Raw genomic sequence first — 15,918 nt, 5'->3', positions numbered from 1 at the left:
GACGCGAGTAAAGCGGGAAGCTAAGGCAAACCAGGGAGGAGGAGAGAAATTGAGGTGAAGGTTATGCCAAAGCCCAGAAAGATTGGGACTCAGTTCTCCCCTAACTCACAGACACCTCCTACACAGAAATCTGCCTGCAAATGCAGGATCCAGGAGAAGAGAGGGGGGTGAGATGACAGCAGGTCCTCGAGGGGTAGAGAAGGGTCTGCACTGCAGATCAACAAACTCCGTATGAAACAAGTGTGGGCAGGAGGAACAGAACTAACTAGATGCCATGGTACTGCTCCATCTGCACAGAGCTCCAGAATTGGGGAATGAGGGTGGAGGATGGGAAAGAGTACATAGACGAGGCTGGGGGTGGGGAATAGAGGTAGGGAGCTCTGTCCATAGAGGCCACTGCCCAGAGCTGGGGTGAACTTATTCAGGTCATGCCCAAAGTCATGGTAAGCACTAGACATTCTGACAAAGCCCTATAATTATCAAATCCTGCAAACAGAGAAGTGAAGAGGATGCCATTTCCTGATGCTTTCGAGCCCTCACCAAGAAGCCAGGCCAGGCCAATCTGACCTTGAGGCTAACAGACTAAAAGAAAGCCCCGCACCTTGAAGGTGGGCACCAGCAGTCCTCAGTCGGGAAGTGGCTTTTGTCAGGTATTGTTCTAAAGATACAGTTAAAAACGAATTTTTTTGAAGACACAAGCAAATACGTTCCTCCTGCAAAGCCTCCAAATCAGCATTAGGGAAAAGCATGTCTGTGCATGCACATGCTCTCAGGAGCCCCTTGTAGGAACGGGTGCACGACAGTGTCAGGATTATGTGGCTCCTCGTATGACTGCGTACAGTACCCAGCAGGAGCTCAGGACAAGTGTTTATATGCATGCTTCTTTCTTTCATGCCCGTTCACTTGGGGCGAGACCCACTGCCACTGCTGAGGAAGTGTGTGCTTAGGAGAAAAAAAGCGAGGCTGAAGCAGCAGGGGGTGGACTGGGGAACTGAGAACCTCCAGTTTCACCGAACAGAGCCATGGCACCTGTCAGCACAGCCCTGAGGAGCTCTGCGGCCCTGAGGAGCTCTGCGGCTCTGTGCTGTTGGTCCTCCTCTTAGTGGACCCATCAGCAGGAAGGCTGGAGGCCGCCAGGAGGGGGCCGCCGGGAGGGGCTGTTCCTGGAGGCCAAGTAGCCAACAGAACCACCCAAGTGAGCAGCTAAGCACTGCAGCTTAGGCAACCCCTCCTCTGAACTGCCCAAATCCAAGGCTAGGACAGAGGCTTAGAAGTCAAGTCAAGGCAGAGGGAGCAGGGGCTGTTCTGCTCCCTGTGGGCAGACAAGACACATCACAGGGTTCCCCGTCTCTGGTGGCACTGATGGGCACAGGGCTGGTGTTAAGTCACCCAGAGATGTAGAAAGCACGACCGGTGTGAAAGCCGGTCAGGAGAGAGATGGAACGGAGGAAGGAGGCAGAGTGAGATGTCGGGGTAGACCAGGAGCCTGGGTGATGCCCATCCACGGAGAACATGGGAGTAACGTTTGGAGGTTACTGGGGCAGGGTGAGGGGAGGCTGACCCAGCATCTGCATGCCTACAGAGAATATGCCACCCACGTCTGCCCCTCCCAGTGTGCAGAGCAAGCAGCAGCACAGAGGCCCCTCCCCTACTCCATTCTAGATGCTCCTTTGAGCCTGGGCTAGCCCACTGCACTCAGCCCTGAATTGGAGACTCAGCTTTTCTGTGAAGGAGAGCCCCGAGGGACTGGAGAGAGGAAAAGAGAAGACAGAAATAGTTGAAGAGAAACATGTAAATGAGTTCCAGGAAAACACACCCAAACTCAAACTGAAATGATCCAGGAAAAGCTAGTACTTGGTGACCGTTAGCTTCGGCATCTCATTTTCCCTGATTATCTTAACATATTTCCCCCCTAAACCAGTCATTTCCAACAGGATATGCTGTGGTCAGATCTCCCCGTTCTGCTCTCCAATGGCTGAGAAGGGCAGTGTTCCATGCCACCCTCCTGGTGCCTACTCTCCGCCCTTATGCGTCTCTCCCGGGCAGATGGGACACTGGCGTGTGGCTCTCTACCTCCCAGGAGGGGACGTGGCATGAGGGACAACACGAGCATCCACCTCTCCATCTCTATCAGTACAGGCTCTGTGGAAACGACCCACACCACCAAACAACTGGTTTGATTTTATTTCAAAATTGTACAAAATGGCCATAAGCGGCTATAAAAAATTTTGTCTTCAGAACATGTGGAAATTCAGAAGGAACAACAAAACAGGTTATCATTCACAGTGTAATGGAAAAGCTTTCTCTGAGGCAGAAATTACAACTCTTCCTTCTTCTTCCCTAGTCTCTCATGGTCTCCTTCCCGGAGCGTTCGAATAAAATTGGTAAACCCCAGTTCCTGTCGGTAAGGGAAAGAGAAAGAGAAAAAAGCCTTTAACCCCTGACGCGGATGTGCACCCTCTCCCCCTCTCCCCTTTTCCTGACCCTCCATGTGCTCACTCCGCTGGACGGAGAGAAGTGGCCAGTGGGGAAGGCGGCTGCCCATGTGGGGAGGGTCTGCTTCGCTATGGAGGAGCCCTTGCCAAACCCCCAGAACCCAGCCAGGCTCCGGGAGCCGGACTCTGGGACAACCTCTGGGGGCACTCTTCCAACCAGGCCCGTGGCCCTTGCCTTCCCAGCGGTGTGCACGTGGCTGACTTCTGTGGCGTTGGCTGCCCTTCTCAGTGGCTGTCTCCCTGCCCAACAAGAAAGAGCTCAGGGCGAGTGCCCCTCCCCAGCTTACCGTCCGCTCGTTGTCATACTTTTCTGCAAACTTCCCATAGTGGTAGTAGTGGAACGTGGGGTAGGCCTTGACAGCCTCCTGCTGACACAGGTCCTGGTTCTTCTCTTTGACGCAGTCCACAGCAGCACACACAATCTGCGGGCCCGAAGAAAGGCGCGGTCAGCGCAGGAGGCCTCCCGTGTGAGACCCGAGGCCCGGCCCCTCCGCACACAGACCACACATCAGGCCCACGCCATGTGCTTTCTCTGATTTTTCTCAATAGCGAGGATGAGCTGAACCAAAGCCTCCCCAGCTCAGAGCTCCATTGAAGACTGCCGCTGCTTGCTTCCAATTCTCAAGGCAGACAGGTAAGGTTAGGGGACTCAGCTTGTGGTGCCCTCAGACCACCCTTTAAAATCAAGAGTAGAATGGCCATGAAGGAAATGATGACTTGAGAGCCTTTGTAAACACCGCAGGTTTTTTGATGCTTTCTGTGAGGCATGGTGGGACTCATTCATTTATTAACTAACACTTCTGAACATCTGTTCAGGGAGGCAGTCGAGTACCAAGGTTAAGAACAAGAGCTTTGAAGTCAGGTTTCCCAAGTGCAAATCTTGGCTTGGCAGCATAGTTAAGACTTATGGAAAATGACCTAGCCTTTTGGTGCCTCAGTTTCCTCATCTGTAAAATGGGGGTAATAACAACACGTAGGTGATCAGGATATTATGAAGGCCGAGCGAGAGAATCCAGGGGAGGTGACTCGGCACAGGACCTGGCACGTGGTCAGTAGTCAGGAAATGTTTGCTGCTATCATAATCACTCCTACGGGCCCCAGACACAAGCTCGGTCCCTAGTATGGGCTCGGCGTCTGGTCAGAGAGGACAATTCCAAGGCACAAAAGGAGGTGTGAGGGATGGAGGTGGTCCAGGGTGCCAAGGGGAGGGGCACAAAGGTGCTCTGCAGGGTTTGCCATCTGAGCAGTGGCCTGAGGAGGAGGAGGAGGAGAAGAAAGAAGTTCCAGCCAGAGGAGCACATTCCAGGAACCGCAAGAGTTCAGCATGAGGAAAGCAAACAGAGTTTTCGGTCAGAAGGAAGTCCCCAAATTGGCCACTGGCCTCTTTGTGCCTGTCTAACAAATTCCACGGGCTGGTAGTTTTCCCTTATTATTTATTGTTCTTTTAAAATAAGAGGGTAAAAAGCAGACCTGGGGAACCTTCTTTCTGTTGAGGGTCACAAAGCAGGGAAGGAGGGGAAAAGGTCGCTGTACGGCAATACTCCAAACACAAGCATTACAGAAGAGGGGAGGGCAGATTCTGATAAGAGGAAGCATCTAACCCAAGGGCTGCTCTGTGCTAGGAGTACACTGGTGACCTTGAAAAAGTCCAGCCATTAAGGGACTGCCATTCTTACTGCAGGAAGGCAGTTAATAGACACATAACAAGTGAGATCGTTTAGAGCCCAGGGAATGCTCTGAAGAAATTAAAAGAGGGTGATTCAAGAGGACGATAGCCAGAGGGGCTGCTTTATGGCCAAGGAGGCCTTTCCGAGGAGACGGTATTGGACCTACAACCTGCGTCAGGACGACGCAGCAGGTGCATGAAGGCCCGAGCAGGGAGCACCGGCCCAGGAGGAGCAGCCCACACCAGCACCAGAGAGAGGAATGAGAACCAGGGCCCATGAGGCATTCCGACTGAACTAGCACCATGCCTGAAATTTCAAATCGTTAAGTAGCCACAATTCACATGGTTCTATGGCTACGGGTTATTCACATGGGGAGGGAGGCCCCCTTTCCAAGTAGAAGAACCCTGCAGGCCACCGACAGTCACGTTCGCAGCTCACTGCCCCCGTGCCCAGGTGAGAGGGGCCACTGCTATGCCGGCAGCAGGCCTGACAGTGAAGAGTGGAGCGCAGCCTGCCCTCTGGTCACCAGCGGGCCGTGCTTGCCCCTGCCCCGCCCTCAGCTTCCCTCCCACTTCAGCTACAGAGCGTCTGCACGATGAGACTTCTTAGAGAAGAGTTTGCAAACTCGCTGCACACATTCCATATCTGGCTCTCAGTCCTGTTCTATTTGGCCCACATAGAATTTAAAAAAAATAAAATAAAATAAACCTGAATTAGCTGCCAACCTCGAAAAAGAGCCCGAAGATTTTATATAGCAGTGTGGCTCTCCGGCTTCTGTTTAAAAGCCAGATTTGATGGCATTTGCCCTGCATTCCCACAGGCAACATGTGGCCGGAGTGGAGGGGCAGCCGTCTCCTTCTGGCGGGTTCAACGTGCCGTCTGCTGGCGTCTGCACAGGGTTTGGCCCACCCGGCCAGCAGGCGGGCCCCTGCAGGCTTCTGAGAACCCCAGCTCACCCTCGAAAACGCCTTCTGAATCGTTCAGAAACAAGAGGCAGGTGCTCCTCTGGCTGTCCTCAGCGTTCCAGCTCTTGGGGCCCAGCCCAGGGGAGATGGCGCCCACCGGGCAGCCGTCTGTGTCCGGCCCTTGGTGAGGGGCCAAGGCGCCTCTGCTACGCCGAGGACGTGTTTGATGAGGGTTGCTCCAGGCTGCTGCTCTCCCTGCTTCTGCTTTAAATTATGAATTTAATTTGTCTACATGCCCCGGAGCCGTGGGAAATACAGTGTACAGTTTTATAAACTGACTAAACTAAAAATGTGTACTTATTTTGAATCCCCTAAACCAGCTGCCAGCCACATACACACCGAGGGCTACTTCCGGCTGCAAAGGCTCCTCCACACTCCAATTCTACGGGAGCAGAGGAGTCGAGCGCGGCTCTTTCTGAAGGAAGCGGCTTAGACTCTGGAAAGAAGACAGCAAATAAACCTCTATCACCTATCCCAATTTCTCCTATCTAAATGCCTGTCCCCCCACACCCACTCCAGATTTACACTGACTGAACTATAGCACTGAATGCACACTGTCACTTCGAGATTTGCTCCACGGTGGTTGGTATCCTGCCATGACCCCTTGGCCAAACACCTGCCACTGGCACCCACAGTTCTCGGCTGCAGGGAGCCCCAAGGGAAGCCAGTGATGGACAGGGCTTGAGGACATGTCCCTTGGCTTCCTGGACCTTTGGGTGAGGGGATTCTGTCCGTGGTGGGGTCTCCAGGGACTGAACCTAATTACGCATGCACTAATCTGCTCATTAATACACCTGCTCCGGCTCCTTTCCTGACTGCTCCCCCTTCCTCTATCCCTGAGGCCACTTCCCAAATAAACCCCTTACACACGAGTCCCAGAACCTGAGTTTGCCTCTGGGAGACCTCTGACAATGCCTGTTTATCTGGTTCTGAGCAGCCCCTTCCCAGCTGGACGACTTTGGGAGAGACTTTTAACCTCTCGAAGATTCAATCTCTTCTTCTGTAAAATGGGAGATTGATAATACCCAGTTGGTTACGCTACTATGAGGAAAACGTGACATAATGCTCTCAAGCACCAGTGGGAGAGGAGTTTTCGGAAAATATCAAATGCTGTTGTTTCTTCATTCAGTCAGCATTTACAGAGGTTTTAGGCGTCAAGACTGGAGGGAATTCAAGGACAAATGAGGTCCGTACCCCTCTGCCTCAGGGCGCCTGTCCTGGGATGACCTTCACACCTTGCTGGGGAGCCCGACTCCCAGGCTGGGGACACCTAGATGTGCAGTGAGAGATGAGCCCCACCTTGCTGGCCCAGTGGTACCCTGACCCCTGCCTGCACCCGGCCTTCCACCTCAGGCCCGTGTCTTCCGTGGCCCCTTCCCTACCGCCATTGGTTCCAACACGAGCAGCATGTAGCCCTCTCTCCAGCCAGTGCGTCAACTGCTCAAGTTCCCCAGTAAGCTCCTGGGAGGGGGTGGAGGCTCCCCAGCTAAAATATGAGCTGCCTCATGCGGCTTTATTGATTCAGTAAAATAAATCTCTGCAGGAGCTAATATTGACTTTGGCTATGAAAATGGAAGTGAACAACCAACTGCATATTGATTGGGGAAGGAACAGAGACTGGCTTCTTGGGGGGAAAAATATAATTCTAGCTAAGAGGTGGCAGCACAGGGTATCCAGAAATGGGAGTCAAGAGACTCTGTTCTGGCTGTCCATGTCACACGGCTGCGTGTCTCTGGGCAAGGGACATAGTTCCTTTCTGGGCCTTGACCCCTCATGAGTAGGAGAGGGATGGGCCACCAGTCCCCAAACACCAGCCAGTGGTTAGTATGAGAGGCAGCTCTTAAAAATTACAAACTCCTGGGGTGCCTGGGTGACTCAGTCAGTTAAGCATCCAACTCTTGATTTTGGCTCAGGCCATGATCTCAGGGTCGTGAGATCGAGCCCCACGTCAGGTTCTACACTGAGCATGGAGCCTGCTTAGGATTCTCTCTCTCCTTCTGCCCCTCCCCTGCTCTCTCTCCCTCTCTTAAAAAAAAGAAAAAAGAGGAAAAATTACAGATTCCCAGAACCATCCCTGGACCTCTGATGTGACAGTTCTAGGATGGCACCCAGCAATCGTGACACCAGTAACTTTAGTCCCCCAGGCAGAGAGCGAACGTTTCCCTGTTGTTACTGAGAGCCATGTCCAGGAAACCCAGGCCTGCCAAGTGCCTGGCAGAGAGGGGCAGAGAGATTAAGTGTGCTCCTGGAAATGAGTGAGGGTGATCTCTGGCTTGGAACACAGGGAGCTGGAAGGAGAGGAGAGAGGACATAACAGACAGAGGGAATGAGCGCGGGAAAAGGCCAGCAACGTTTCTGGCCCAAGTTGAGACAATTAAGCGAAGGCTTATCAGTGTCTCAGTGGGGTCCCTGTGGAAATGGCATCCCTGTGCATCAGCAGATGGGAGAGAGGAAGAGGAAGACTGGCCTTTGGCTGCTCACTCTGGGCACAGCCAGCCTGGCCCTGCTTGGACTTAGGCGATCCCTTCACAGACCCTGGAGCCACACAGACCTGAGCAGTCAGGGGACAGGGAGACCCCACGCCTCAGCCACTCTCCCGTCTCATGGGGTTGGGTGATGGGAGTCAATGTGGAATGCCTGCCAGTCCTGTGCTGGCTACAGGGAGGAAAGGCTTCCCCACACCAAGCAACACCCAGATTGTGAGGGAGTCCTAGGGGACTGGCCGAACCTCCCCAGAGCTCCTGCATGTGCACTGGCACTGGGTGGCAGAGGGCGGTGGGTGGGGAGGGAGCTGGAAGACAGGCAGCCCCTTCTTGCCATGCCCCTCTCCATACAGGCCAAGGGGCAGGCAAAGGAGAAAAGGTTTCTGGTCCTTATACTCCGTCCTGGTGGAGTGAAGGGAGCCTCAGGGGCACAGAGACTGTGGGGTGACAATGGGACATCCTGAGTCCAGGGAAGGGTCCTGGGGTCTGAGTCCCGAGTTTATCCCCCTCCCCAGACATGTGCCCGTGCTCCAGCCTGGCTCCCTCTGACCTGCTGTCCCTGTACAGCACTCACATGCCATCACCGCGAACCCCCCAGGGCCAACTCCAGCGCCTCCTGGCGTGTGTGTCCAGCCTGCCCCAGCTGCACCTAAACATCTCACGCAGTGCACATGCGTGCAACTTTGGGTCTGGGTGTGTATGAGCATGCTTCTGAGGCCTGTTGGGGGACACATTCCTACAACAGAGTCCCAGGCTGGGAAGAGTCTTCATAATCATCTAGAGTAGGACCCCAACCTTGGCGAGAAGAGAACTCAAGGCCTGGAGAGTTGGTAGGACTTCTCCAAGCCACACAGCTCAGCAGCATTCAAACTGCACCGGGCCTGAGCTCCAGGGTCTGCCCTTGCCACACCACGCCTCGGCCCGGGAGCCACACATTGCCCTCACCTGGCAGCAGCCCGCGCTGCTCTGGCTGGTGGAGCTGCCTAGGGATGTGCCTGGGGGTGCCTTCTCCCCACACTTTAATCCAATCTGTAGTTCTAGCTTGTTAACTTTATGCTTCATCAGCAGGAGCTTTTTACTTCGGCGGGATGAGGCTCTGCAGGACAGCCTTGTTCTCCTCCACCTTGGCTGCCTCTGGTTGACTTTTGTTGGATATTCTTTATTTGTATTTTCAATTATATAAGTAATGCACGACTACAAATCCTACCGCAAAAAGATTCAAACGCTAAAAATAAATAGATGACCCCTTTACCAAACCCCTCTTCCCAGGAAGGGCTGTAACAGTGCACTGTATCCCTTTTAGCTGATTTTACAGCAGAAATTCAGCCTGCCCTGTCCTGCCTTATGAAAAGAATGTCCTGGTTCCCAGGAATTCCCTGATCTCAGCAGAGTCTATCCAGCAAGGGGACCTGAATGGAAGGGAGGGAGGTAGAGAACTGGGGGCAGAGCAAAGTCAGAGGCAGGACAAGAGATGAAGAAGGGTATCCTTACCTTTCGGTCATCTTTGAAGATGTCGGCGGTGGCGGTAAAGTGTGGGATGACCTTCTTACAGTGCGGGCACCCTGCAGGAGAGGGGAAGGACCGAATGTTGCTCATGCAGGGGAGGCTGCAGAGCCAGGGGCCCTCCCTGGCACTGACAGAGAAGCCTTTCCAGGAGCTTCCCTCCACCCAACAGACTGTGGGGGTTCATCTGACTCCCACCCCTTGCACGCCAGACTGTCAGGGTCCACGTGTCAACCCTGCCACTCAAACACAGCCCCGTGTGTCTGCTGTCAGCACAAGGACTTTGTAGAGGTTCCTGTGCAAACATCAGGTCTGCTCTTGCCTGGGACCTCCCACCCCACATCCTCCCATCATACACCTGGCCAAAGAGGCTGGGGGTGGAGACGGTTGCTGTGGTCTTGTTCTGCAAGCTCCTTCCACAGAGGGCTGCCCTCGGAGCTGGGATAGAGAGGGGACCTTCGGGTTTGGAAAAGGAGGATGTGTGCGCAGGATTCTCTGAGCAGGTTACAAAGTCCCCTTCTCCTTCCCTAGGGACAGCGGTACCCACTGTCCATTTCACGCCTGAGAGAATGGGACTGGGAAAGGTGGAGGGAGGAGGAACCATGCCACCTGGGCCCCCACTGCTCGTGTCCTGCTGCTAAATTCTCCATTCCCAGCAAATCCCCACCCCGGACCAAGTGGCCAAACCCAGCTCCTGGTCCTCATGCTATCCTTCTACCTGCAGCTCTACAATCAACCTGAACCTTGGATTCAGGGACGGGAGGTCCAAGGTCAGGATGAGAGGAGGATCAGCTACAGCAAGTCCCCGACGCTTCTCAGGGCCTGGGTTCCTGACTGAGGGAACAAACCTATCACAATGGACAAGGAGCCCTAACTCCAGAGGCCCTGTGTGTGACAGTGGTGCTACTGTCACCTGATGTGACAGACCCCCTTTCTTGGCCCCTTCCTCAGCATTAGCTGATCCAAACCCAAGCCCCCTTCTTCCAACCATTCCCCAGACGCTGAACACACCTGCCAGGAGAACAGAATTGCTTTGAGGGAGGAATTCCCTGACACTGGTAATTAATTCTGACCAAAACACAGGTGGGAGAGGCCAAATGCCCCATGGGGAGAGCTGGCCAACGGTCGGGCCAGCCTAGGTGGGGACCAGAAATGGGTTTTGCTCATCTGCTTTCTCTCTTTTTAAAATAAGATAATAATGACTGGCATTTCAAAGAGTTGTGTGAAACCAAATTAAGGCTAGCCTACAACTTTAATATGAATTGAGCACTTGAGCCAGTTCCTGAGATGCGCGGCTGGCAGAGTAGCCAGCTGGTCCTGGAACGGTGTGGACAGCGATGGGGAGGGGCAGTCAAGGGATTCTCCCCACACCCACTGCAGGTGCAGAGAGGACAGCTGGGCTGGTTATGGGTCCTATCAGAACAGAATGCCACAGAGTGCCTAGCACAGCCTCACTTGTGGCAGATACTAAGATGATTTTTTTTAACTGCCTCAATGGCAATTATAAAAACACTCCACTAATTTGACCCAGCAGAGGGAAGAATAGCTCAAATTCATGAAAATGTTACACTCTATAGGAATGACGGTTTATACATTCCAAAATATTTAGAGGGCACAATGTGCTGGCTGACAAGGCTTGTCAGAGCACCATCCCTGCGGCACCTAGAGGTCCCTCCTGAGTGGCACTTGGATGCCCACTAGCGTTAGGCTGGCTGGAAATAAGTTATCCCCTCCCCCCAAATCTGGTATCACTATTAATTTTTCCTTTTAAGCTCTCTGCTTACTGAAAGTATAAAGGCAACTGTCAGCCTAGTGCAAATTCCTATTACCATCAATTTAAAGTATCTAGGTCTCAGATTAATCACCTTCTGTGCATCTAATTTTATCATGATCCAAAAGAAAGAGCAAGGCAGATGAATAACTGGAGGGGAGATTGTTTTAGAAAGGGCATGAAGATGTTTTCAAGGGGTGTCAGGTGGGCCAGAAGAGGCATGATTTTTTAATTTGGGCTCTTTAAAAAGGCACCACCTTTGTGAAGCAGGAAACCAAAGAAGCTTCCCAGAGTGGGGAGTCAGAAACAAAGACCGAGAACAGGACAGAAAATCCCAATGCTAGAGACTCAGCAAGCCGGCCTAAGAAGGGCAGTCACTGGAACCAGACCACTGAGAGCAAAGCGGGGGGGCGTGGAACAGGAGAGGACAATGAAATAGCTGGAGGAAGATCTGTGTAGAAACTGGGGAAGCTGGAGGTGGGGGGAGGTGGGGGCTGGGGGGACTGGGAAGTTAAGGGACATGGTGGGAAGTGGGGTGGGGAGGCAGGAGGTGGGAGGGAGTAGAGATTGGGGAACGCAATGGGGGTTGGCTTTTGCTTTTACTTTATACTTACCTTTATCAGGGGTACGACCTTCCTGTAGTATTAGGTTCTTTATGGGTAAATAAACATAAAAAGATATATACCATATATATTATAAATAAAAATATATGTTACTTTTATAATTGAAAAATTTTAAAAGACTTGTCTTTGGAAAGATCCACCTCCCTGATGAGCATGTCTTGGGAATCTGGAGCAGGGTTCAGGGACAGGAACATGCAGTAGAGGAAAAGGGAAATTCTAGGTGCCAGGCCCTTTGACAGAAGCTGAGTCGCTCAGTGGAGCGGCCCTGAATGGGCTGTCTCGAGCTGCTTCTTGCCAGAGTAGACTATGAGGCCCTTGAGGCCAAGCAGGGACCATGCCTCCTTCCCTTGTATCCTGGGCCCCGGATACCACCCAGCACACAGTGGTTCTGTGAGGGGGGTCCTTAGCAGCCCAGGGGGTAGGAGTCCTGACCCCAGAGGTCTGGGGGAAAGAAGGGAGCATTTCTGGGGCAAAGTATTTAGTCTGGATGTACTAAAGTCCACCCAGCAGCCGGTCAAGGACCCTGACTTCTGTGGCCAGGCTTTCATTGCTGCTGAGAAAGCTGCTCCTCTCTGAATGACGTCTGTTGACAGAAAGAAAACCAGCCCAGGCTGCAGAGAGGCCTCTGTCGTACATTGCTGTAAGGCCTCAGGTAAGTCACACACTCTCTGCTCTCGGTCCTACATACCCCCTTCTGCCCAGATGGAAGATAACCTCTTAAAATCTACTCAGCTTTCCAGGCATGTCCTAAGGACAGATGAGGACAGCGAGAAGCTCAGCAAGAAAGAGCCCAAGTCCCACTCCCACTTGCAGAAGGAAAGGCAAAAAGAGAGGGACACATCGGCTGCCTGAGGGCGGAGGTCTGAGGCTGGGAAAAGCAGGCGGGAGGCAACCCCTCCCAGAAAGTGAGAGGGAGAAGAGACATTACAGACTATTGACACTTGAAAAGTGGGGCAGGAGGGGAGCCAACAGGAGGGCTGGCTACAAGCAAGCGGGTTTATGACTAGATTGAGTTGCCTGGCTTCTCTGTGGCACGAAGCTTTATTATCCCCACTCCATTAAGCTGAGCTGTAACCTGGGGGAGAGAGACAAGGGCAACAGAAGAGTGGGAAATTCAAGAGCCTTCCCTTCAAGTATCAATGAACTTCAAAGTGGAACGCACAAAATCCGAAGGTCACAAACACTCGTGTCACTTCCTCAACTTAAACTCATGAAAAATGGGGATCGAGGGGAAGCTAGCTCAGAACAATGTGGTGTGCTTTTCCCACAGCCTCAAACCCGGTGGCGTCAAAGCCACATGGGGAGGTCAGGGGGGTCAGGGAGAGGGCTGGGCTGGGGATGCTCAGGAAGATAAGAAAAGCAGAGGCCAAGATGGGTCAGCTAAATTCCAAGGTTTGAAGGTGAAGTCAGTGCCCGGTGAGATGGAGGGAGCCAAGGGGTGGAAGGAAGCGGCAGGTGGGAGGCAGGCAGCCTGGAAGATTCCAGGGGACAGGAGGAGACCGAATAATTTCATGGCCGGTTCCTGCCACAAACAGAAGCAGAGGACTTTAGGACTGATGTGAGAAAGGCTCCTCAGAAAGAGGGAGAGACCCTGACAGAGCTGACAGAAGGAGGCCCTGGATTTTGACGGGCCTCAGCCTGGCATGAGACTGGGGAGCCCTGTTCACAGTACAGAGGAGCCCAGAGTCCACCTGTGGTTGCCCCGGCCCCTGGGGAGGATCTTCTTGGTTTGGTCTGGCCCGCCCCTCTGCCTCACACCCACCTACTTACAAGGGGCATAGAACATGACCAAGGTGTGCTTCTTCTTCTTCAGGGTCTCCCGGAAGTTGTCCCCTGCCAGGTGCAACACGCTGGTCTGCTGTTCTTCCCAGGTGGGCTCCGGGGGTGGCGGGGCCTCAGGGCTGCGGTGGCGGGGAAGGGAGACAGTCATAAGGAGAGGCTTGCGTAAAGGCAAGCACTTCCACCCTCACCCGGAGGAGCACTCAGGAAGAAGTCACTTCGCATCCTTTCTAAAATGTAATTCAAAAGCTGAGTTTAAACATGAACAAATCTGAACCATCCATGAAGATATTCTGATTCCCTCTGAGGAGCCTATCAGGAAGCCATTTTGTGAAGGTGTGGAAGACTCGAGCCCCTTTTAGGGCAGGACAGCCCTCCAGGTGTCAGCTATCATCTTGCCACAGGGACAGAAGCTCCTCTGCCCAGGCCCCTGCCTCCGCAGGCCAGCCTGCTGGCGAGCGTGTCTCAGTCACCCACAGCACCGCACTTGTGCACAAGCCTGGAAACGCCACCGGCCTCACCCGACACTGCTCACCCTGCTCCTGGGTGACAAGGTCCTCCATCTCGGAGCTATCTGCCGTTCATGCTCTGCCTGAGGATTCTTTCCAAGCTCCCAAAAGAGCTACTGTTTGTGTCTAGGCAACCTCTCTGAGCTTCAGTTCCTTCGTCAAGGAAACAGAATAAAAACTCTGACCTGGGGGCGCCTGCAAGGCTCAGTTGGTTGAGTTTCTGACTCTTGGTTTCAGCTCAGGTCGTCATCTCGAGTGGGGTCGAGCCCCACATCATGTCAGGCTCTGCGCTCAGCAGGGAGTCTGCTTGAGATTCTCTCCCTCTGCCCCTCCCCCCACTCACGGACACTCTCTCTCTCAAATAAATAAATCTTAAAAAAAAAAAAACAGAAACAAAAACCTCTGACCTCATAGGAACTGCACGTGAAATGGGCAGCAGATAAAAAAGCAACTGGCAAAGCCTGGGAAGGTATCACCACTTATGCGTCGATGCTGTCAATTACAGCCCCACATAACAGCTGATGTCAACAATAAAAACAGCTTCCTCTCTCTGAGTACTGCCACGCTACACACCATGCTAAGCACAGCAGTCTAATTTAATTCTCTAGACAAGCCTTTGGGAAAGTGCTGTCTCCATTTTCCAGATGGGAAACTGGGGCGTAGTGGGGTCAAGTAAATGGCCCAGGGTCACCATCTGAGTGCAGGGTTCTCAGACTCCAAAACCCATGCTTTTACCCTAAGTGCTTTTCAGGCACTCAGGAGCAGGGACGACGCGCAGAAGGGACACAGATCCTCGGTGCTCACTCACTACCTGCATCCAGGCCCAGAATCTGCACTTTAAACAAGCACCTCGATACCCACCGCTGGTGCCAGTGAAGTTGCATCCAGGGAGGCTGCCAGTGACGTGCTGGATGGGGACATGTGGCCAGCACACCAGAGGTGGCTCTAGAATTGGGGAAGTCAAGTCCGCCTCGGCTCCCGTGGCCCTGAGCCAAGGTCAGCAGCCCCTAAGCGGTCCTCTGTGTCCTCCAGGCCAGCTCCAGGGGTGGGCAGCCAGGAGTCAGGATGTGCTGAGACCACCACACTTACTTTCGCATCCACTCAATAAAGTTCTTCTTTGTTCTGAGCGCAGGCACTGCAGATTTCTCTCCGTTCTTAAAATACTTCAATGTAGGAAACTCGGAGATGTGGAATCTCTCTGCCAAGGCCTTGTTCACAGTGGCATCGACAGCTGCAAGGACACCAGAGCTCTGGGATGGGGGAGAGGCCAACCATGCATGACAGCCTCAGACGCGGTGCTGGCAGAAGAGGAGCCCAGACGTCAGCCCCTAACCCACACAGGACCTGCCAGCCTTTCACTGGGGGTGGCTGGCCCCCTGGGCTCAGATATATCCCCAGGATGTATCCACTGGAATGTCCATGATATCTCATTTGTGGGCTGAAATGAGACGTTTAAATCCACCCCACCAATCAGGTTGTGTAGACGATGACTGTTCCCAATAGCCATGGTCCCAGAGGAAAGATGCTGAACTTTGGGGCTTCACCTCAGGGCCAGGACCTGGCAGAGGCCACATGGACAGTGTGGGAACACGACCCTAGAGTCTCTCTGCACCCCTCCATCCCTGGTAGGGACCCCGCCGATCTAAGACGTGTAGTTGGGGACAATGAAGTACTGCAGGCCTACGGGAGCTTGCAGGGGAAAGTCACTGTGAGGATCCATGTCATTGAGTCTTTAGAGGAAAACGGTGGGGGGAGGTTAAGGAAAGGAAGCTTACGTCTGCTTCTCCATGGAGGACTTCCGCTGCATTCTCAAACTCTGGCTTCATTTTCTTACAGTGTCCACACCCTGTGGGAAGAAATCAAGAGAAATCACTCCCATGGCATGGAGGCTCCAGTGATGTCGCCTGCCTCTGTAAGACAGCTGCGCCCTATTCCCAGGCACCAGGGCTACCTGAGAGAAAAGAAGCACCAGTGCAGAGGAAAGAAATCTTTTCCCTAATCCACTCAGTGGGGGAGGGGGAAGGAGTGCAAGAGGCAAAAATGAAGTAACTACATAAAAAATACTGGCAACGTGTGTGTGTGTGTGTGTGTGTGTGTGTGTGTGTGTGTGTGTGTGTGTGTGT

The 15,918-nt window shown here is 53.2% G+C and overlaps 1 protein-coding gene across 4 annotated transcripts in view; it reads right to left on the bottom strand.

Moving 5' to 3' along the window:
• Positions 1–2,166: 2,166 nt before the first annotated feature.
• Positions 2,167–15,918, bottom strand: part of PDIA5 (protein disulfide isomerase family A member 5) — a 90,416-nt gene continuing 76,664 nt past the window's right edge. For 3 of the 4 annotated variants that reach the window (XM_025875314.2, XM_073894375.1, XM_073894370.1), the window contains 6 exons: positions 15,571–15,641; positions 14,885–15,045; positions 13,278–13,408; positions 9,102–9,172; positions 2,783–2,917; positions 2,167–2,398 (listed from right to left, as the gene is read on the bottom strand). In XM_025875314.2, the coding sequence (XP_025731099.1) occupies positions 2,318–2,398; positions 2,783–2,917; positions 9,102–9,172; positions 13,278–13,408; positions 14,885–15,045; positions 15,571–15,641 (650 nt within the window). In that variant the 3' untranslated portion in view covers positions 2,167–2,317. The other variant, XM_073894361.1, reaches the window with a different exon arrangement.

The sequence above is a fragment of the Callorhinus ursinus genome, unplaced genomic scaffold (assembly GCF_003265705.2).
Source record: "Callorhinus ursinus isolate GAN/ISIS: 27379988/994484 unplaced genomic scaffold, GSC_fseal_2.0 scaffold1, whole genome shotgun sequence".
In the NCBI taxonomy this organism is placed as follows: Eukaryota; Metazoa; Chordata; class Mammalia; order Carnivora; family Otariidae; genus Callorhinus; species Callorhinus ursinus.
Note: the sequence above shows the minus strand (reverse complement) of the source record. Positions and strands in the feature narration are given on the sequence as shown.